At 64.7% G+C, this 21,575-nt stretch overlaps 1 protein-coding gene across 2 annotated transcripts in view; it reads right to left on the bottom strand.

The window, feature by feature from the left end:
- Nucleotides 1-14,927, bottom strand: part of OSBPL2 (oxysterol binding protein like 2) — a 51,989-nt gene extending 37,062 nt beyond the window's left edge. For both annotated transcript variants that reach the window (XM_062204436.1, XM_062204437.1), the window contains exons 1-2: nt 14,835-14,927; nt 5,484-5,650 (exon numbers count right to left, since the gene is read on the bottom strand). In XM_062204436.1, the coding sequence (XP_062060420.1) occupies nt 5,484-5,520 (37 nt within the window). In that variant the 5' untranslated portion in view covers nt 5,521-5,650; nt 14,835-14,927. The remainder of the gene's footprint in view (nt 1-5,483; nt 5,651-14,834) is intronic.
- Between the last annotated feature and the right edge of the window lie 6,648 nt (nt 14,928-21,575).

Raw genomic sequence — 21,575 nt, 5'->3', positions numbered from 1 at the left:
GGGGCTGCTCTGGGGCCGGTTCAGCAGGCGACGTGCTGCACCATGAACCTGACACTGCAGAGGCCGAGGGACCCACAGAAGACGGCGGGCCTGGGAGCAGGCAGGCAGGCAGGCGGGCAGCTGTGGTCAGACCTGCGGCTGAGCCCAGGGAGTAGGAAGGGCACCCAACGCCACCTCCCACGTCTGCAGGGCTCAAAGACACGGCATTGAGAGCCTCATCGATGGGAGCACATGGCACGCAGACTGGGGAACATGTGTCACACGTAGATTGGGGAACACGTGGCACACAGACTGGGAGAACATGTGACACGCAGACTGGGGGAGCACGTGACACGCAGACTGGGAACACGTGTCACACGCAGACTGGGGGAGCATGTGTCACGCAGACTGGGAACACGTGTCACACGCAGACTGGGGGAGCATGTGTCACACAGACTGGGAACACGTGTCACACGCAGACTGGGGGAGCATGTGTCACGCAGACTGGGAACACATGTCACACGCAGACTGGGGGAGCACGTGTCACACAGACTGGGGAACACGTGTCACGCAGACTGGGGGAGCATGTGACACGCAGACTGGGAACACGTGTCACACGCAGACTGGGGGAGCATGTGACACGCAGACTGGGAACACGTGTCACACGCAGACTGGGGGAACACGTGTCATGCAGACTGGGGGAGCACGTGTCACACGCAGACTGGGGAACACGTGTCATGCAGACTGGGGGAGCACGTGTCACACAGACTGGGGAACACGTGTCACACAGACTGAAGAACACGTGTCACACGCAGACTGGGGGAGCATGTGACACACAGACTGGGGAACACGTCACACACAGACTGGGGAACACGTGTCACACAGACTGAAGAACACGTGTCACACGCAGACTGGGGGAGCATGTGACACACAGACTGGGGAACACGTGACACGCAGACTGGGGAACACGTGACACACAGACTGGGGAACATGTGTCACGCGCAGACTGGGGAACACGTGTCACATGCAGACTGGGGAGCACGTGTCACACGCAGACTGGGGGAGCACGTGACACGCAGACTGGGAACACGTGTCACACGCAGACTGGGGAACACGTGTCACATGCAGACTGGGGGAGCACGTGTCACACGCAGACTGGGGGAGCACGTGACACGCAGACTGGGAACACATGTCATACGCAGACTGGGGAACATGTGTCACGCAGACTGGGGAACACATGTCACACGCAGACTGGGGAACACGTGTCACGTGTGAACTGGAAAGCCCGTGTCACACTGGACTTTGGAAGGATCCCACTAACACAGCTGTCACCTCTGATTCTGGCTTCGCTTCGCCCCCGGGTGAAGCCACAGTGGAGACACCGGGGCTGCGGGAAGCTCTGAGCCTGCTGACGCCATCACAGGACCTCGCCAGCCCGGTCCTGCCTTCAGATCAGCCGGGGCCCGAGCGCTGGCCACACGGCACCGGGCAAGCAGAAGCGGAAGCCGAGCGCACGTCGGGGGCCCTGGTGCCGCACACGCCGCGCGGGCGCCTGCGAAGCCTCCAGGGACGCACGACTTCCAGAGCGAGCAGTCCCCTGCGACGAGTTCGTTCAATAAGCGCTTCCCCGAGAGGGGGCTCAGAGCGGAAGCGGCCGGGCTCCAGCCCTCGAGGCGCCCCTCCCTGCTCTGCTCCCGAGCCGAGGGCAGAGGTGACGTGACGATTTCCATGTACACAGCGTCGCAGGAGAAGCACCGTGGCGGGTGGCGTCGCCACTGCCTGCCCTCGGCTGCTCCTGGGACGGTGACGCCCAGGAGCCACCAAGAGCACGCGTCAGCTCCGGGGAGGCCGCAGGGGCTGGCGCAGGAGCTCTGGATTCTCGCCCACAGCAGAGCAGGGGTCTGCGGGCAGAGCTGAGCAGGACCCGACTGAGGGTCCGGGGACAGACCACTCCCAGCAGCACCCCAGAAAGGAACAGCGGTGCAGGATTCCAGCTCGCACGTCACGGAGCCGCCGGCCTAACTCAGCCTCTGGAGAGGCCAAGAGCTCCCTGGGGCTCGGGGGATTCCAGGCAGGAGTCAGCCCCGGGCCGCCGAGCTGCCTGGCCAGACAGGGGGCACTCCCGGGCGTGCCGCGGGCTGCGTGAGGTGACCGGGAGAGAGCCCCACGGGGCAGCAGCCACGGGAGGGTTCCGAGGAGCAGCCGGAGGCTCTGCCCACTGGGGGCTTCTGAGCGCCTATTTCTGGCTCGAGCTGAGGCTGAGGGAGCAGAGTGGTCTCCCAGTCACGGAACACCCAGAGCGACGGCGGCCGTGGGCTCTGAGGGATGGAGTGCCCAGGCCCTAACGCCCGCGGTCCTCCAGCCTCTCAGTGCCTGGCAGTCCCAGCGTCACACACGCACGTGCCCACACGGTCTGCAGCCCCCAGCGTCACACACACACATGTGCCCACACGGTCTGCAGCCCCCAGCATCACACACACATGTGCCCACATGGTCTGCAGCCCCCAGCATCACACACACACACACATGCCACACGGTCTGCAGCCCCCAGCATCACACACACATGTGCCCACATGGTCTGCAGCCCCAGCATCACACACACACACACACGTGCCACACGGTCTGCAGCCCCCAGCATCACACACACATGTGCCCACACGGTCTGCAGCCCCCAGCATCACACACACACACATGCCACACGGTCTGCAGCCCCCAGCATCACACACACATGTGCCCACACGGTCTACAGACCCCAGCATCACACACACACACACGTGCCACACGGTCTACAGCCCCCAGCGTCACACACACGTGCCCACACGGTCTACAGCCCCCAGCATCACACACACACACGTGCCCACACGGTCTACAGACCCCAGCGTCACACACACACACGTGCCCACACGGTCTGCAGCCCCCAGCGTCACACACACACATGTGCCCACACGGTCTGCAGCCCCCAGCATCACACACACACACACACACGTGCCACACGGTCTGCAGCCCCCAGCATCACACACACATGTGCCCACACGGTCTACAGCCCCCAGCATCACACACACACACGTGCTCACACGGTCTGCAGCCCCCAGCATCACACACACACACACACGTGCCACACGGTCTGCAGCCCCCAGCATCACACACACATGTGCCCACACGGTCTACAGCCCCCAGCATCACACACACACACACGTGCCACACGGTCTACAGCCCCCAGCATCACACACACGTGCCCACACGGTCTACAGCCCCCAGCATCACACACACGTGCCCACACGGTCTGCAGCCCCAGCGTCACACACACACACGTGCCCACACGGTCTACAGACCCCAGCGTCACACACACACACGTGCCCACACGGTCTGCAGCCCCCAGCGTCACACACACACATGTGCCCACACGGTCTGCAGCCCCCAGCATCACACACACACACACACACGTGCCACACGGTCTGCAGCCCCCAGCATCACACACACATGTGCCCACACGGTCTACAGCCCCCAGCATCACACACACACACGTGCTCACACGGTCTGCAGCCCCCAGCATCACACACACACACACACGTGCCACACGGTCTGCAGCCCCCAGCATCACACACACATGTGCCCACACGGTCTACAGCCCCCAGCATCACACACACACACACGTGCCACACGGTCTACAGCCCCCAGCATCACACACACGTGCCCACACGGTCTACAGCCCCCAGCATCACACACACGTGCCCACACGGTCTGCAGCCCCAGCGTCACACACACACATGTGCCCACACGGTCTACAGCCCCCAGCATCACACACACATGTGCCCACACGGTCTACAGCCCCCAGTGTCACACACACATGTGCCCACACGGTCTGCAGCCCCCAGCATCACACACACACACACGTGCCCACACGGTCTGCAGCCCCCAGCGTCACACACACGTGCCCACACGGTCTACAGCCCCCAGCATCACACACACGTGCCCACACGGTCTACAGCCCCCAGCGTCACACACGCACGTGCCCACACGGTCTACAGCCCCCAGTGCCACACACACATGTGCCCACACGGTCTGCAGCCCCCAGCGCCACACACACACACATGCCCACATGGTCTACAGCCCCCAGTGTCACACACACACGTGCCCACACGGTCTACAGCCCCCAGCGTCACACACACACATGTGCCCACACGGTCTGCAGCCCCAGCGTCACACACACACACGTGCCCACACGGTCTGCAGCCCCAGCGTCACACACACACACACGTGCCACACGGTCTGCAGCCCCCAGCGTCACACACACGTGCCCACACGGTCTGCAGCCCCCAGCGTCACACACACACATGTGCCCACACGGTCTGCAGCCCCCAGCGTCACACACACATGTGCCCACATGGTCTGCAGCCCCCAGCGTCACACACACACACATGTGCCCACACGGTCTGCAGCCCCCAGCGTCACACACACACACATGTGCCCACACGGTCTGCAGCCCCAGCATCACACACACACATGTGCCCACACGGTCTACAGCCCCCAGCGTCACACACACGTGCCCACACGGTCTACAGCCCCCAGTGTCACACACACACACATGTGCCCACACGGTCTGCAGCCCCAGCATCACACACACACATGTGCCCACACGGTCTACAGCCCCCAGCGTCACACACACGTGCCCACACGGTCTACAGCCCCCAGCGTCTCACACACACACACGTGCCCACACGGTCTATAGCCCCCAGCGTCACACACACACGTGCCCACACGGTCTACAGCCCCCAGCGTCACACACACACACATGTGCCCACACGGTCTGCAGCCCCAGCGTCACACACACACATGTGCCCGCACGGTCTACAGCCCCCAGCATCACACACACACACATGTGCCCACACAGTCTGCAGCCCCAGCGTCACACACACACACACGTGCCCACACGGTCTGCAGCCCCAGCATCACACACACACACATGTGCCCACACGGTCTGCAGCCCCAGCATCACACACACACATGTGCCCACACGGTCTACAGCCCCCAGCGTCACACACACATGTGCCCACACGGTCTGCAGCCCCCAGCGTCACACACACACACATGTGCCCACACGGTCTACAGCCCCCAGCGTCACACACACACGTTTCCACACGGTCTGCAGCCAGGAGTGCGTGCTCTCCTCCCACACCGCAGGCTGCACACCACTACTTAGCGTGGCCATGCAGGAGGCAGGAAACTTGAGACGCCGCAGCCGTGCGGAAGCAAACACGTGCCCGGCAGGCCTGCACGCCTCACACAGCCCAGACAAGACAGGAGCCCGGCGGTGCCGAAGGGCGCGGGGCAGGTGCGACGTGAGACGCCGACCTCTCACCCCCGCTCCCCTTGTGAGGACGGAACGTCCGCTCGCTCGCACGCCCTCCGCGTGCCCACGGCTGGGCCCGGCTGGCGGGCGGTTGCCGAGGGGGCCGTGTCATGGGGCCCCGGATTCCCGTTCCGTGCTGCGGCCCCCGGCTCACCTGTGACGGCGTCAAAGAACTCTTCCTCACCGTTCATGCTGCAAAGGTGGCCGCTGCTGCCCTGGCGGGTGGCCTCCTACTCCATCACCGCAGCTGAGCTGCAGCGGCAGGGCGTGGCAGGGCGTGGCAGGGCGGCACGTCACGTCACGTCACGCCATGGACTTCTCCTGGAGGTGTAAGGGGAAACACTTGACACGCTCAGCTTCCAGAAGGTTCCAGTTTACAAACGCTTTTTAAACACCCATTCGCCACTCCTGACATCAACGCCAACGACATCTAAGCAAAGAAATGAATGATCTCGTGACGGCCACGCGCCTTCAAAGGTCAATCAACGACTCAGGAAGTCACCACCACTTGGGGGCTGCACTTAGAGCAACAGCTGGGGAGGAGGCGTCCGTCTGGGAGCGGAGGGCAGTGCAGGACATAGCTCCCCGCCACGGCCCCACGAGTCTCCCCGAACCTCGGGTCACTGCTCCACACCCACCTCCAGCGTACAGATCAGCTGCTGTCAGCACAAACTGAGCACGCGTCATTCTCCCGAAGTCATCAATGTGACTTTAGCACGTGGGCCCTACGGGGAAGGTGCGAGGGCCAGGACAGCCCCGGGGGGACCTGGGGCCACAGAAGTGAAGACAAACAGCACAGGACAACAGTGGCAAGGCCAGCCAGCCCCTCCGCCCCATTTGCAGAGCCCGGAAAGGCAGCAGCTGTATCGGTGACACCCTGCTTCTTCCCTGTCCCTCCCCAACCCCTCCACACGCCCAAGGGGGGAGGAACAAGGGATTCTGGGAAGCTTGAGCCTCCCCCACAACAAGGGATTTGATTCCCAGCACCACCTTCTGTGTTTCTCCCACCATAAACTGTCATTAAGAAACAAACCAAATTTTTCCCATTTAAAAGGAAAAAAAGAAATTGGGCCCCTCACTAAGTGATGCCCTGCACTGCCTGGGCGCTGGAGGGGCCCAGCAAGAGACCCTCTCCCGCCGCAGGTCTCAACCTTGCACCTCCAGCCTCCAGGACTCAAACACATCTTCAACAAAGTCACAAAAAAGGCAGAGGTGAGCAGGTTAAACCACTGCCTGACACTGGAGTCCCATCTGAGCGCCAGTTTGAGTCCTGGCTGCTCCACTTCTGATCCAGCTCCCTGCTAAATGTGCCTTGGAAAGCAGCAGAAGACGGCCCGAGCGCTTGGGCCCTGCACCCACACAGGACACTCGGATGGAGTTCCAGGCTCCTGGCTTCAGGCTGGCCTAGCCCCGGCCACTGAGATGTGAACCAACAGGACAGAAGATCCTCAGGCCAGTGCTGTGGTGCAGCGGGTTAACACCCTGGCCTCAAGTGCTGGCATCCCATATGGCCGCTGGTTCTAGTCCCGGCTGCTCCACTTCCCATCCAGCTCTCTGCTATGGCCTGGGAAAGCAGTGGAGGATGGCCCAAGTGCTTGGGCCCCTGCACCCACGTGGGAGACCCGAAGGAAGCTCCTGGCTCCTGATCAGCACAGCTCCAGCCGTTGCGGCCATCTGGGGAGTGAACCAGCGGTTGGAAGACCTCTCTCTCTCTCTAATTCTGACTTTCAAATTAACAAAATAAAGCTTGAAATAAGAAAAGAAGGGAAGAAGGAAGGTAGGAAGGAATTAACTGGTCACTTTCTGATGACGCCAGGAGACACCTGGCCTTTGCCCTGCCCCCCCACGATCTGTGCCCTGTGTCGCCAGGTGAAGAGCAGACCTCACTTCACAGAAGGCCTCCAGCAGATCAGTGAAGGACCCAGAGTACGCCAGGCTCATCACTGCCCACACGGTGGATATGTGTCCCAGGGAGGACCAGGGCACGACCCACACTGGCTTCACCCACGCATGTCAGGGTGCAGAACACAAGGCCACGCTGAGCCCGCCCTGGGACACGGGCAGCCACAGCCAGCCTCACAGCCCGCTCAGCAGTGAGTGGCGTCGGACAGCGACGGAGGCAGGAGTCGCTCCCGGGTGCAGGCTCACTACAGGGTACAACCAGCAAAACCCAGACAGGACACAGCCCTGCTTCTACAACAAACGAGTTACAAAGAAAGAGAGACAGAGAGGTGGGATGGAGTGATGGTGTCACTGGCGTACCTGACCGTCAGGGCTGACCACACACTTTCAGCATGTGCAGCTCAGTGAATGTCAGTGACACTTCAGAAAGGACACACACAGGGGCCGGCGCTGTGGCACAGCAGGTAAAGCTGCCACCTGCACTGCCGGCGTCCCACATGGGCACCAGTTCAAGTCCCGGCTGCTCCACTTCCGATCCAGCTCTCTGTCAAGGCCTGGGCAAGCAGTGGAAGATGGCCCAAGTGCTTGGGCCCCTGGACCCACGTGGGGGACCTGGAAGAAGCTCCTGGCTCCTGGCTTCAGATCGGCGCAGTTCCTGCCGTTGCGGCCATCTGGGGAGCGAACGAGCGGATGGAAGACCTCTCTCTCTCTCTCTCTCTCTGTGTGTGTGTAACTGTTTCAAATAAATAAACAAATCTAAAAAAAAAAAAAAAAAAGGCTACTCTGTGGAACTCATGGAAAATTCGGCCATAACTTAGGGAAAATCTTTGGGATGGGACATGAGACGTTCGGTCAAACACAAAGACATGGCCCTGGCCAGGCAACTGGGACGCCGACAGTCCCTGCCTGCCCCGCTCCAGCCACGCACACCGGGGATCCCACACTGCAGGGTGGTGGAGGCCCACGGGCCCCGGGCAGGCAGTGCCTGGACCTGGGAGGCCAGAGCCGCAGTGTGGCCACTCCATGACCACCCTGCCTGCCGCCTTTCAGCCTTCCCAGGGTCACTTCGTGCGGGAACCCACTTGGCCACCTGGCCACTGTGCCAGGAAAACAAAAAGAAGGGGCACAAAGGCTCCGCCTCCCAGCACTCAGGCCGAAGCTGCTGCTGGCCACAGGTGCGCTGTGGAGGTGTGAGTGAGGGGGCGGAGCCTCACGCCGCCTCCCTCAGCCAGGTGAAGGGGAGTCCACTGCACAGCAAAGCCTGAGGCCACGCGGGGCCGAGCGTCCCAGCCCCCGGGGGAGGGTGCTAGGCCTCTGGTGTCAGAGCCGGCCTTTCCGGCTCATCTCGCATCCCAAAGCCCGGCTCCAGGACCGAGGCCGGCCGGCCATGCCCATCCTTCATCCCTGGGTCCAAACCCCACCCTGCACCGCTCAGCCCCGTCCCGGCCAGGACTGGAAGAGACCAGAGTGGCCTTTCTGAACACCGGCTCCTGCTCGGGCGAAACACGGGCAGGCCCGAGTGCCTGCCAAGTCTCGGGGCGCTTCTGAAACAAGACCAGGGCCGCCGCAGCCTTCCGGGTCCACACAGCCTTCCTTGGCTGGGGCTACAAGCAGTCCCGTCAGCCACCTGACGCTGCACACGACCCGAAACCACAGGCTTCAGCCGGAGCGGCCGCCACGTCCACACTGGCCGAGCAAGTTTAGCCGGCACCACGGAAGGACCTTCCGGATTCTGTTAGGAAGACTGGACTGGGGGGCAAGCCGGCACTCGGGCCACGTGGCCGGGGGTACTCGCCCGCCAGCAGGGGGCCTGTGAGCACTGCTCTGGCCAAGCCCACGGTCCAAGACCGGTTCCCTCAAGTGTTTTTCTCGGCTCACCACTGAACAGTGAGTGCCAAAAACATCGCACACTTCAAGGAGCAATCGTACGTGCAGGAGCAGCGCCGTGTGCGCAGACACACGGGATGGCTGCAGCGTCTGCACAAAAACATTTGTTTTAATCAATCTCATCATTATGCAACACAGAAAAATGCTGTGCCAATGCAGCCTGGGAGCAGGAGACCAAGTTCTGGGCAGGTGCTTCCCCCTAGGAGAGGCCGGGAGAGAGAGGGAGGCAGGGAGGGGGAGGGGGGAGAGAGAGAGGGAGGGAGAGAGAGAGGGAGGCAGGGAGGGGGAGGGGAAGAGAGAGAGGGAGGGAGGGGGAGGAAGAGAGGGAGGGAGAGAGAGAGGGAGGGAGGGAGAGGGAGGGGGAGAGGGAGGCAGGGAGGGGGAGAGAGAGGGAGGGAGAGGGGAGAGAGAAGGAGAGAGAGGGAGGCGGGGAGGGGGAGGGGGGAGAGAGAGAGGGAGGCAAGGAGGGGGAGGGGGGAGGGAGGGAGAGAGGGAGAGAGGGGAGGGGGAGAGGGAGAGAAGGAGAGAGAGAGAGGGAGGGAGAGAGGGAGGGCAGGTAGGAGGGGGGGAGAGAGAAAGAGGGAGAGGGAGGGCGGGCAGGAGAGAGGGAGAAAGAGAAGGAGGGGGGGCAGGGTCTGACCATCGCCCCCCCCCCATGCCTTCTCACCCCTCGGATCGGCCCTGGGAGAAGCTGTGAAGGAGGAAGATTAACACAGGGGCAGGGAAGGGCACCCTGTGGGGAGGGGCTGCTGCCCACAGGGCCCTGGAGAGCCCGGGGCAGGGCTGGGCCCCTCCACCGGCTGGGCCGCCCCCGCTGCACCCCGCTGGTCTCGCTGCCCGTCCAGGTCACTCCTGACGGCACTCCTGAGCCCTTCGGGGAAGGGGTGCTCACACTCACTCAGGGAAATGTGCGAACCTCACACAGCCCCAGCCCCCCCCCCCCAAAAAAAAACAGGAACATAAAGAAAAAAAGGCAAAATTCGGTTCCTGTTCCTTTTTTTTCCTGAAAACATGACTCGAACTATTCGCCCTTTACAAAAACACACTAGGCTTTTCAAAAATATTTATTTTAAAAGGTAGAGTTAGAGAGAGGGGGGGAGACAGATCTTCCGTCCACTGCTCACTCCCAGTGGCCACACCGGCAGAGCTGGGCCAGGCTGAGGTCTCCCACGTGGTGCAGGGCCCAGGCACTCGGCCTCACAGGGGGCGGGTGGGAAGGCGAGGCCTCTGATAGGGGACGCGGGGGCACACGCGGCGGCTTAACCTGCACGTGCCACGGTGCAGGCCCCACTTACGCTGCCCATTAGGACATCAAGGTGGTTCCCGCGCCAGTACATTCTGCCCCAACAGGTCTCTCCTCCCGCCAGGTTCCCCGGGTCTGCGGCTGGCCTCACGCTGCTTCTCAAAGTTCACAGACGTTTTCTGATGAGAAGCCAGGTCTGAAAACCCGACTCTAACCCAAGAGCCTCTGCCCAGACAAGTTCAGCGCTCCAGCCCCTCGCCCAGCTGGACCCCTGCAGGGCTCAGGCAGCTGGGGCTGGCACCTCCGGACCAGGAGACCCCCACACACTTAGTTACCAACTATGGTTCTTTGGAATGCGGGTAATTCCGAAATGCAGAGCGCTGGCTTGGCTCTGTGTCGCCAGGAAAGGCCAGCACAAAGCCGGGGCGGGGGCCGGGGCCAGGGCTGGGCAGGGGCCGGGGCAGGGGTGAGGCGCCACGGAGTTTGGCCCTCATCCTCCTCCAGTGTTTAAGCAGGTGGCCCACACGCCCACTGCCATCACACGGGTGCTCCTCTCCACGCTCCACACTCCCCGTCCTCGGCAACCACAGACACCACTTTCGGCCACGCCGGCCCTCCCTCAGAGCCCCTCGCCCCTTTCTAGGGCTCTACAGACCCTGCCTCAGGGCACAGCCTCCCCCCCACCCCCAGGAACTCCCTGCACCTTCCCAGGCAGGCGGCCTGCAGGACCCTCCCCACCACTGACACACGGCAGCAGCAGGGCCCGGCGCTGTGAGCCCTCAACAGGTGCACCCAGGACACGACCCAGCGGCCGGCTCAGCAGGACTAACCCAGGGCTTATTTTTCAAAATCAACCAAGCGGGTATTCCGCTGAGAAGCAGCAAAAGCAAGCGAGGAGACAGACGCCAGCATCCAGCCAAAGTCTCCACACACGTGTTCTCAGCCCCAGGGATCGCGGGAGGCAGGGAGCCCCGCACAGCCGTTCGGACCCCAGGGCTGGTTTTACCGGCTGCTCCGGCTCCGTAACGCGGAAGCTTTGAAACCCCGCCAGATGACCCCACGTTCTTTCTGAATTTGGAACAGAAAGGAAGGGAGTGCCGTAAGTTCACGGAAACCTCGCGGTGGCCAATTCCGTGTTATTAATGAGAACTGCAGGCACGAGCTGATGGGAGGCACCGTGTTTCCAGGCCAGGACTCAAACCCAAGGCAGCACCGGAAATCTACTGGCAAAAGCGTTCTGAAAAGTAAAACTTGGCTGGCACCACGGCTCACTAGGCTAATCCTCTGCCTTGCGGCGCCGGCACCCCGGGGTTCTAGTCCCGGTTGGGGCGCCGGATTCTGTCCCGGTTGCCCCTCTTCCAGGCCAGCTCTCTGTTGTGGCCCAGGAGTGCAGTGGCCACAGCGGCCATTGGAGGGTGAACCATCGGCAAAAGGAAGACCTTTCTCTCTGTCTCTCTCTCTCACTGTCCACTCTGCCAGTCAAAAATTTAAAAAAAAAAGTAAAACTTACCCCAGCGACGGCACACGGAAACTGGAACCTGGGTTTGTGTCTTTAATGTTCAGCTGTGTTCAAACACTAAGTTCCTTCTGACCCCAGGAGGCTACGGATCAACCTCACCGTGCACCGAGCTTGCAACCGAGCTTGCACTTGGCAGCCGCACAAACCCTCATCAGACGTCGCCAGCCAGCAGGTGACGGGAAACAATGCCACACACCGGACGGTGCAGCCCAGGGCCCCGGGGGGATCAGAGCAGCCCCTGCCCAGGTGTCCAGGGACCCTCCCTCAGATGGCCGCTCACTCACAGTGGCTCATTCTGAACAGAACACAAGCCCGCCCATCAGCCTCCCAGGCTTCCTCTCTGAACTGCGCCGTGTGTGTGTGTGTGTGTGCGCGTGCGCGCTGCCACCCCAGCTCGCTGAGCACCTGTGACACAGTCAACACTTAGCTGGAGGCCAGAGCAAACGGTGACTCCTCCCATCAATAGCCCAAGCCACAGTGGCACCCAGGAGCCCAGCCATCACTCACCCGCTCCCCCCGACAACTCCGACCTCCACAAAGTGACAACACGCAGCGCACTCCTCGTCACAGCTCCGTCAGCCCCAGGTGCCTCAGCCCCCAAAGCGCCCGAGGCCTCGACTTCCCCCAGGGACATCAAGGACATCGTGTCCAAGACCGGGCAGATCCCCGCCGGCAGACTCACGGCACAGAAGCCGTGGCAGTGCTGTGGTGCCGCAGGTCAGGCTGCTGCGTGCGACACCCACATCCACAGCCAAGTGCCGGCGACTGCTCTGATCCAGCTTCCTGCCGAAACACCCAGGAAGGCCGTGGACGATTGCCCACGTCCTTGGGTCCCTGCCACCCACGTGGGAGACCTGGATGGAGCTGCTGGTTCCTGACTTCGGCCCCAGCCCCGACTGTGGCAGGAATCTGGGAGTGAAACAGCCGATGGGAAATCTCTCTCTCTCTTTCCCTCTCTCTGTAACTCTTTCAAATAAATCAATAAAGCACTTTAAAAAAAAAAAAGTGCCACATTTCTAATGAGCTGACTAGCCCCACTGCAGGGGTGCGCGGGCACCGTGCGGCGCTCCCTGGAGGTGCAGGCAGACGCTGAGCTCCGCTCACCAGAGTGCTGACCCCAGCACAGCTGGACCCTGCAAGTGCCGCTGGGACCAGAGGAACGGCCTGCGTGTCCACTTGGAGACGCCGGTGTCCACTCAGAGACGCCGGTGCCCACTCAGAGACGCCGAGTGTCCACGTGGAGACGCCGGTGTCCACTCAGAGACGCCGGTGCCCACTCAGAGACGCCGAGTGTCCACGTGGAGACGCTGGTGTCCACTTAGAGACGCCTGCACAAGCCCAGGCTCACCTGCTGCACCCCTGCCTCTCCACAGGTGAGCGGCAACGACCTCCCCTTCCTGGTGACACCAGCACAGCCCAGCAGGCCGGCCATTTCGGCAACTCCAGGACAGCCAGATGGAGAACCACTTTATTAAAACAATAAGAAGGGGCTGGCGCTGTGGCGTAGTGGGTATAGCTGCCACCTGCAGTGCCGGCATCCCATATGGGCGCTGGTTCTAGTCCCAGCTGCTCCTCTTCCGATCCAGCTCTCTGCCATGGCCTGGGAAAGCAGTAGAAGACGGCCCAAGTCCTTGGACCCCTGAACCTGTGTGGGAGACCTGGAAGAAGCTCCTGGCTCCTGGCTTCAGACTGGCACAGCTCCAGCCGCTGCAGCCAACTGGGGAGTGAACCAGCAGATGGAAGACCTCTCTCTCTCCCCCTCTTTCTCTCTCTCTCTCTGCCTCTCCTTCTCTTTCTGTGTCACTCTGACTTTCAAATAAATAAATAAATCTGTTTAGAGCTGGTTTGCAGACACGCAGGCCCTCGGAGGCGTAAATGCTGCTTCTAACGCGCTGACCCAAAGGGTCAACAGCAGCTCCCCGCGAGGCCGGCCCAGAGCACGGCCCGGACCTCTGCGTGGCCCCGGGCGCACGCCTGAGCGCCCTGCTCCTCGGCTTCCCCGGAAGGCGGCACCCACGGGCCTCTCCGACAGCCGCTGTGGAGAAGGCCTCGGGAAGCCAGCCGAGGAGCCGCGGATGGCTGCTCCCGCGCCGTCGGCGCCACGCAGCCCAGCGAGGAAGTTCTGCCAACAGGGCTCTTGTGGCCGGCAAGGAGAGGGCCGGAGGTCTCCCAGCACCGGGCGTCAGAGGCTGCGCTGCCCTCACTGGCCCCTCCGAGCAGCACAGGGGCCACCGGGGAGGGAGCCGAGGCCCTGCCCCTCGGCTGACGCCCACCCGCGGCAGGTGGCCAGCGCCGCAGGCCCTGCCCTACCCAGGTGTGCACACAGGCGGGCCCAGGGCTCGCCCGGCTCAGAACAAAACCTGCTGGACAGGGCAGGGCGCAGCTTCCGGCCTGTCAGCGGGGCCTGTCACATCCTACCCCACCCACCCGCCCGTCCCACACGCGCGGGGGGCCGGCTGGCTTTGCGATCAGCCGTCTGGATCCGGGCTAAGGGGCCTTCTCCGGGGTGGAGGACGGGAGGCCGCCGGGCTAAAAAGTTCTCGACAGCAGACCCACGTGCGAGGGGAGCGCGCAAACTGCCGGGGCGCAGGTGCACACGGGGGACCTCGGCGACGCGGGGGGAGAGCCAGGCCCGCGGCCTCGCGCAGCCACGGCGCCCACCGGCCAGGCGAGCCCACCCCACCCCCCGGGCCGACGCCCGGGCAGGCGCAGGGCCAGAGGCCGGGGCCAGGCGCTCGGCGGCCGCCCACAGCCGGGCTCGAGGTCCGGGCCCGCCCGCAACTTCCTCGCAAGTCTTCCCGCGCCCTCTGAGGCCCAGGCCCCGCACGCCCAGGCCGGGGCCGGAACCTGCCGGGCGCGAGCGGCCTGCGGGCCCGGGTGCTCCCCCGCCGCCCGCCCGCGGCCCAGGCCCCGCCGCCCCGGGCCCTCGCCAGGCGGCCGGGCCGAGCACTCACCTGGACCGGGGTCCCGCGGGCGCCGGCCGAGCTCGCTGCCCTCCCCGCCCCCGCGCCCCGCAGGCCCGCGACCCGCTGACACCGAGGCGGAAGTGCGGCCCGCCGCGCCGCCGACTGACAGCCCGTGCCAGCCACTCGCTGCCCCCGGCGCCGTTACGTCATCCGCCCCCCGCCCAATCAGCGTCCGACCCGGGGGCCGCTTTCGGGGGCGGGAACTATGCTAATCGCTCGGCCCTGCGAGATCTCCCTCCGCCCGTCCCGGGTACCGCCCCCGCGGAGGAGCGACGGGGCTGGCAGCCAATCGCTGCGTGCTGGAGGCGGGGCTGCTCAGCTCCCGGCCCGCAGGGGCGGGGCGGGCGTGGCTGCGGGAAGCCGAGTTTACAAACAGTGAGTCAGGTGGCCCGGCGCGGCGGCGCCCGGGGCTGCGCGGCCCCGGCGAGCTTCGCGCGGACGGCGGGGACCGCGATGCGCGGGGCGGGGCTGTGCACGTTTGCAGCCCTGCAGCGCCCCACGCGCGGGTCGTGGCTCCGTGGCTGAGCCCGGCGGCCCAGGAGGCGGCCGTGGGGGCTCGGAGGTCCACCAGCTGCCCAGCCCTGGGCACGTCCATTCGCCTCCCTGAGCCCGGGGGCAGACCCTCGTCCCGCCGGGACCCCGCGCCTGCGCCCGGTGATGAGGACGCGAGCCAGGCCGCTGTGCGGGGCCTGCGGCTCGCCCTGGCCGAGGGGGCTCAGCCTGGGGACAGAGCCCAGACCGCGGGCCCGAAGTCACGGCCCGGCATCTGCTACAGACGGCCCCCCAGGGTGGTCAGGCGGAGAAGGCGGCTGTGCAGGGGTCCCGGCAGGGGTCCGAAGACCTTTCAGTCACCTGAGCTGCCGCCCTGCTTCCCTGCTGGAACCAGGAGGTAGAGCCAGGAGTGCTGGCCCTAGGTGACCCAGGACCGGGTCCCCAGGGGCTGGCCCTAGGTGACCCAGGAGCGGGGTCCCCAGGGGCTGGCCCTAGGTGACCCAGGACCGGGGTCCCCAGAGGCTGGCCCTCGGTGACCCAGGAGGAGGGTCCCCAGGGGCTGGCCCTAGGTGACCCAGGACCGGGGTCCCCAGGGGCTGGCCCTAGGTGACCCAGGAGGAGGGTCCCCAGGGGCTGGCCCTAGGTGACCCAGGAGCGGGGTCCCCAGGGGCTGGCCCTAGGTGACCCAGGACCGGGGTCCCCAGGGGCTGGCCCTAGGTGACCCAGGACCCAGGAGGAGTGTCCCCAGGGGCTGGCCCTCGGTGACCCAGGAGCGGGGCCCCCAGGCCCGCTCAGCCCGCACACCCCCAGCAGGCGCCTCCCCCTCCAGCAGGGGGCTCTGTCTGCAGCAGAGGTGGGGCGCCAGGGGCTGGCCCCGGCCTCCCCCACCCTGGGGGCACCGCTGGCGGCAGGGGCGGCGAGCCAGAGACGTGCTGCGACTGGGAAGGAGCTCCCAGCTCTCCTGAAGGGAGAGACGGAGGGAGGCGGGCCAGCCCAGGAAACAAAGGTGTTGCCATGGTTACGGGAAAGGGAAAAGTGTAGTGTGCACCCCCCCCCCAGCAGGACGGGGAGGGCAGGCTGGTTGCTACGGAGATGACCAGGCTCTGCAGCTTCCTTTGTGGGCCTGGTCCCTGGGGCCAGCTCCGGGGTCTTGAAACCCACCACCCTCCCCACCCCTCACCTCTGCAGCTCTGACCCTGAGCCCCAGGGGCTTGACCTATCCGCCCGCACCATGACCTTGAGCTGCAAGTCAGTGCCCCGCCCACCTGCCCGGGGACCACCCCTCGGCTGAGCCTGTCCACCTCCAGCCCGGCCTTGGGAGTTTGGGGTGAGGCTGGTCTCCGGCAGCACACGGGACACCTGGACGCCTGATGCCTTCCTCCAGGTCTGCACCCAGGGCTCGGCGGGGACCCTCCCTTGGTTGGCGGTGAGGAAGGGGCACCTTGCAACCAGCATGGCAGTGTTTGTCATGACCCTCACTGGGCCAAGAGGGCCAATTCCACAGGCGAAAAGCTCCAGGACACAAAGACAGCTTGGGGGCCAGCATGCTGACGACGATGCTGGCACCAGCCCTGCTGGGCCCGCCTCAGCCCCGGTGCACGCCTCTGGTGGGCAGGGCTGCACACTGTTCCCACCTGCAGGTGAGCAGCGGCCTCCCAGCTTCACCAGGGCCCCGGGGGCGTGGCGGTGAAGCAGAGCTTTGCCCGGGCCCAGGAGCAGGACCTGCGTGGAAACAGGAGGCGCCCAGAGGGTTGTGCGGCTGGGCCAGCCAGCTCCACCCCCAGGCTTCCCGGCCAGCCGGTCAGCGGGCGTTGGTGTGAGCGTGACACTCAGCCTGGAGATCCTTGGGGCACCTGCTCCCGCCTGCATGGCGGTCAGACCAGGCCAACCCCAAAGTGGACCCAGCAGCTGTGTCTGGCTGCCTCCGGGTCCCAACTCCTTCCGAATGGTCCTGGGACAGGGGCCAGCACGGATGGGCCCCGGGGGTCTTGAGAGGACTCTGGGGCCGAGCCACGTGCTCAGGGCGAAGTGTGGGAGCTCCCTCTGCTCTCTCAGCCAAGGAGGAGAAGCCATCTCCCTGCCCCTTGCCATGGGCCGGTCACCAGGTGCCATCGTCACCCAGCCCGCGGGAAGTTGCCTGTGTCTGCCTGCTCCCTGCCTTCTGCCCCAAAGTGGCAACTCTGGGGAAACTGAGTCTCAGAGCAGACGTGGTTCCCACAGGGTCCCGCGGCAGAGTGGGCACAGCAGGAACAGCCCTGCCGGCCCCCGCCGCCCTGTCCCTCACGTTACAGAACCCCGCCCGCTCCCGGCTGCTCCCTGGGGCCTTTCCCGGCGGCCGGCTGCCTGCTGTGGAATCCCCCGTGTGGGTGCAGCCTGGCCCGCCGAGGGCCCTCACGAGGCTGGCTGCCGCCTGCCCACGGCGACTTCCCAGGCTCCTGTGCAACGTGACAGCTCCGGCTTCCCGATCGTGGCAGGGAGAGTATTTTTAGTTTTGAACCCGCCACGTGAAGAGACAAGTTATCAATAGCAGCCGCACAGGGCTTGTTCTGGTTGGCTTTTATTCCTCCCGTGTCTTGGGGACCTGAACAACCTGTACCCATTAGATTCTGGCAAAAGGAGGAAAACGGCCTCCCCGTTGCCGACTTCGCCCCCACAGCTTCCTGGAGCCTCCCTGGCGCCCCCCAGCTCCCGGGGAGGGGCGGGGCTCAGCTGGGGTGGAGGGGCCCTCACAAAGTCCACGTGGACCCCCGTTCTGACTCGCACAGCGGCAGCACTGGCGTTCGTGCTTTCTGCGTGCCAGCACGAACACCCCCCGTGCATCGCCTCCCGTAAGCGCCCCAGCCACCCACGGGCAGTGCTACCAGGGAGGGACCGCAGAGTCCCGGGGCCACCATGTCCAGCTGTCGCCGGCTGCTCTCTGCCTTTGTCCTGTGTTTGCAGAGCCCTGCGGTCAGCTGGGTCTGGGAAGCTCAAGCCCAGCTCACAGGTGGGCTCCTCCCCGCTTGCTCCCAGAGCCCTCCCTCCCTGGTGTCCTTGGGGGCTCCCAGTGCAGACCCCGAAGTTCCCTGGTCTGGGAGCCCTCACGCTAGAACAGCCTCCTGCCAGGCTGGGCGGAGCGTCTGAGCCAGTGGCTGCTGCCAGGTAGGACCAGAGCTGCGTTTCTGAGGAACCCCAGAACAGAGGCTCCAAACAACGAGAACTGCGCTTCCGCCCTGTGTGCCGCGGGGGTGGCAGGGCCCCAGCACCGCCAGGGACCCTGCTCCCATCCTCGCGTCCCTCCTGGTGCTGGCTCCCTCAGCAGTGTCACCTCATGGCCCAGAACAGCTGCTGGTGCTGTAGCCATCACACCTATCTCTCACCAGAAGGAAAAGAGGAAAGATGGAAATGCTGCCCCACAAGATGAGTCATCTTCCTTAAAAAATTAAAAAAAAAAAGATGTTTTTGTTTTTATTTGAAAGACAGAGAGACAAACAGGACTTCCATCTGCTGGTTCACTCCTGGACTGGGCCAGGCTGAAGCCAGAGCCAGGAACACCATCCAGGGCTCCCATGGGTGGCGGGGACCCAAGGACTTGGGCTGCCGCCCCCAGGCCATGCACCAGCAGGAATCTGGGTCGGAAGCAGAGCAGCCGGTGCTGAGCAGGTACTTCCACACGGCGACTGAAGCCACCGTGCCAAACGCCCGCCCCCGGCAGCTCCATCTGAGAGCTGGTCCCAAGGGCCAAAAGCAGGCTTCAGCCGGCAACACTGCCAGTCCAGGGGGCAGGGCACCGTGGCTGGCCACTTGTCAGGGGGTGGCTCCCTGTGGGCCTGTGGCCAGGCCTGCCTACAGCCCCCTCCCGCAGCCCCAGGCCCAGAAATGAAGGCTGCTCTGGAAGAGGCCCTGGCACGGCATGGGCCACCTGCAGGCCTCGGCACACTGGCCGCTGCCGACCGGCATCCCGACAACCTGGGCCGGCCCGAGGGGCTTGGCACGTCCTTGTGGTGGCCCTCCCCGGCTGTCCCCTGACGGACGCGAAGTCCTGACCTGCTGGGCACCAGGTCCCCCGTGGGCAGGACACAGAGCCCAGGGCTGCCCGGAGAGGGGCTCTGGTGCTCCCCTACCCACCCTTCCAGGGGGCCCACGTGGGCTGGGACAGGCATGTGCGCATCTGTGTGCAGGGCGGCACAGCCGAGAAGAGACAGCTGGGCCAGGTTCCATATCGTTTGCTGGGAGGCAAGTGTGTTGGCTGGAGCTGCCGGTGTGGGGGAGCGAGAGTCTCCGCCTGGAGACGGTGGGGAGCCGCCCGCGCCCGGAACAGCCCCAGCCGCCAAGAGGGCCGTGCCAGCAGCAGCGGTGGGACTGGGGGGGTCTGGTAGGACAGCCAGGCTTTTAGGGTCTTTTAGGGTGGGTATGCCACCACCCCCGCCCCCCGAGCCGCCCCTGGAGGAGGAAGAGACTGCTGGGAGTGTGAGGGCCAGGCCCTGGGCCACAGCAGAGGGCAGCAGGCCCAGCCGCACCCCCACCCCCACCCCGGGGAGAGGGCCGCGTGGGGACCCTGGGGCTGGAGCTGCCTCCTGGCCTCCTCTGCTGTCCTTGTCCCTGGGACTCTGGGAGCCACCTCTTCCTTTTGTGCTGGGCCCGGCAAACCCTGGAGCTGCGCCACGTGAGGCGGGCGCCGTGTGGGAAGCGGGTCCTTGGGGTTTGGGGCGCTGCCAGCAGCCAGCTGGGTGCTTCTGTGCCCGGTAGGTGTGCGGCGGGCTGGGCGAGCAGGCTGGGTTGGTTCTGACGCTCCCCGGTGTTGCCCAAGCCCGGGGAAGGCGGTCCGTGCAGGGGCCTGGCTGGGGCTCAAGGACACCGGGGCGGGTCTTTCCCGGGTGACCCTGGGGACGCCCCACTCTCTCACTAGCATTCTGGGCTGGCCCGCAGGCAGTGGGGGCAGGTCTGGGCACAGAGCCGGGGGCTGGATGGGGGCTGAGGCCCATGTGGGCCAGGGCCTCGCCGTTTGCTCACGGAGGTCGTCGGCAGGACCCTGAAGCCTCAGTTTCCCCAGAGGAAAGGCGTGGGACGCAGAGCCCCACTGAGGCTGCCTGTGGGGGCCCCTCCCCCACCGCGGGCGGGGGTGCAGACAGGACGCTGGAGCGGCACTCCCCGCTGGGGACAAATCCTGACCAGTGTGCCCACTCGCCAGGCCCACGGAGGACGGACCCGGGACTCCTCCTGCCCCTCTCCTGTCCCACGCTGGGAGCCCTGGGTGTGGCCACCAGGGGCCTTGCGCCTTGACTTTGCACCTGCTCTACCCAGGGAGGGAGGAGCCTCATTCCCCGTCTCACAGCCACTTCCTGGCCTGCGTGGCTCAGCTGAGCAAACGCAGGCAAAGGGGGAGGATGTGCAAGGCCAGGAAGAGGTGGACGCGGTTTGAGGCCTGGCCGGGGCTCGGGGGGTGGGCAGGAGGGTGCAGCCCCCAGGACATGGACATGGGGAGAGGGTGCAGTAGGTTCCCAACAGCCCCCGGACATGGACATGGGCACCCAGTGGGCCGCACGCTGTCGAGACCAGCACGGCCACTTCCTGCTCAGGACTGTGGTCCAGCCCTGGGGCTGCTGGCGTCCCAGCCGTAGGTGGCCAGCGCCACGCCGCGGCGTGAGGCCCACGGGGAACTGGATGAGCCTCAGGAGCCCCCGGGCCAGGGCAAGAGGCCCGGTGGCGCGGTGCCTGCTGCTTTGCCCAGGGCCGGGCGCCAGCCCTGCCTGTGCTGTTCGCCAGCATCTCGGGGGCGGCCTGGCTGGAACAGCCCATGCCCTGTTTCTCGTGTGTGCATGTGTGAGTGAGCATGTGACTACGTGTATGTGTGATTGTGTGCATGTGAGTGCATGTGTGCACGTACACGTGTGTGTTGTGTGAATATGTGTGAGTGTGCATGTGTGCACGTACACGTGTGTGTTGTGTGAATATGTGTGTGTGCGTGTGTGGGGGAGTGAGTGTGTATGTGTGCATGTACATGTGTGTGTTGTGTGAATATGTGTGTGCATGTGTGAGCGTGTGCGTGTGTACCTGTGTGTGTGAGCCGTGTGTGGGTACATGTGTCCACATGCCTGTGTGTGCATGTGTGTGGGAGTGAGTGTATGTGTGCACATGTGTGAGCGTGTGTGCACACACATGTGTGGCCAGCGAGTGGTTGACACTTGGCACCCGACCAAGGGAGGATCTGACTGGAGCCGTCTCCCGCCCTCCCGGCACCTGGCAGAGGCAGGGGCT

Source organism: Lepus europaeus, chromosome 10 (assembly GCF_033115175.1).
Source record: "Lepus europaeus isolate LE1 chromosome 10, mLepTim1.pri, whole genome shotgun sequence".
NCBI classification, from domain to species: Eukaryota; Metazoa; Chordata; class Mammalia; order Lagomorpha; family Leporidae; genus Lepus; species Lepus europaeus.
Note: the sequence above shows the minus strand (reverse complement) of the source record. Positions and strands in the feature narration are given on the sequence as shown.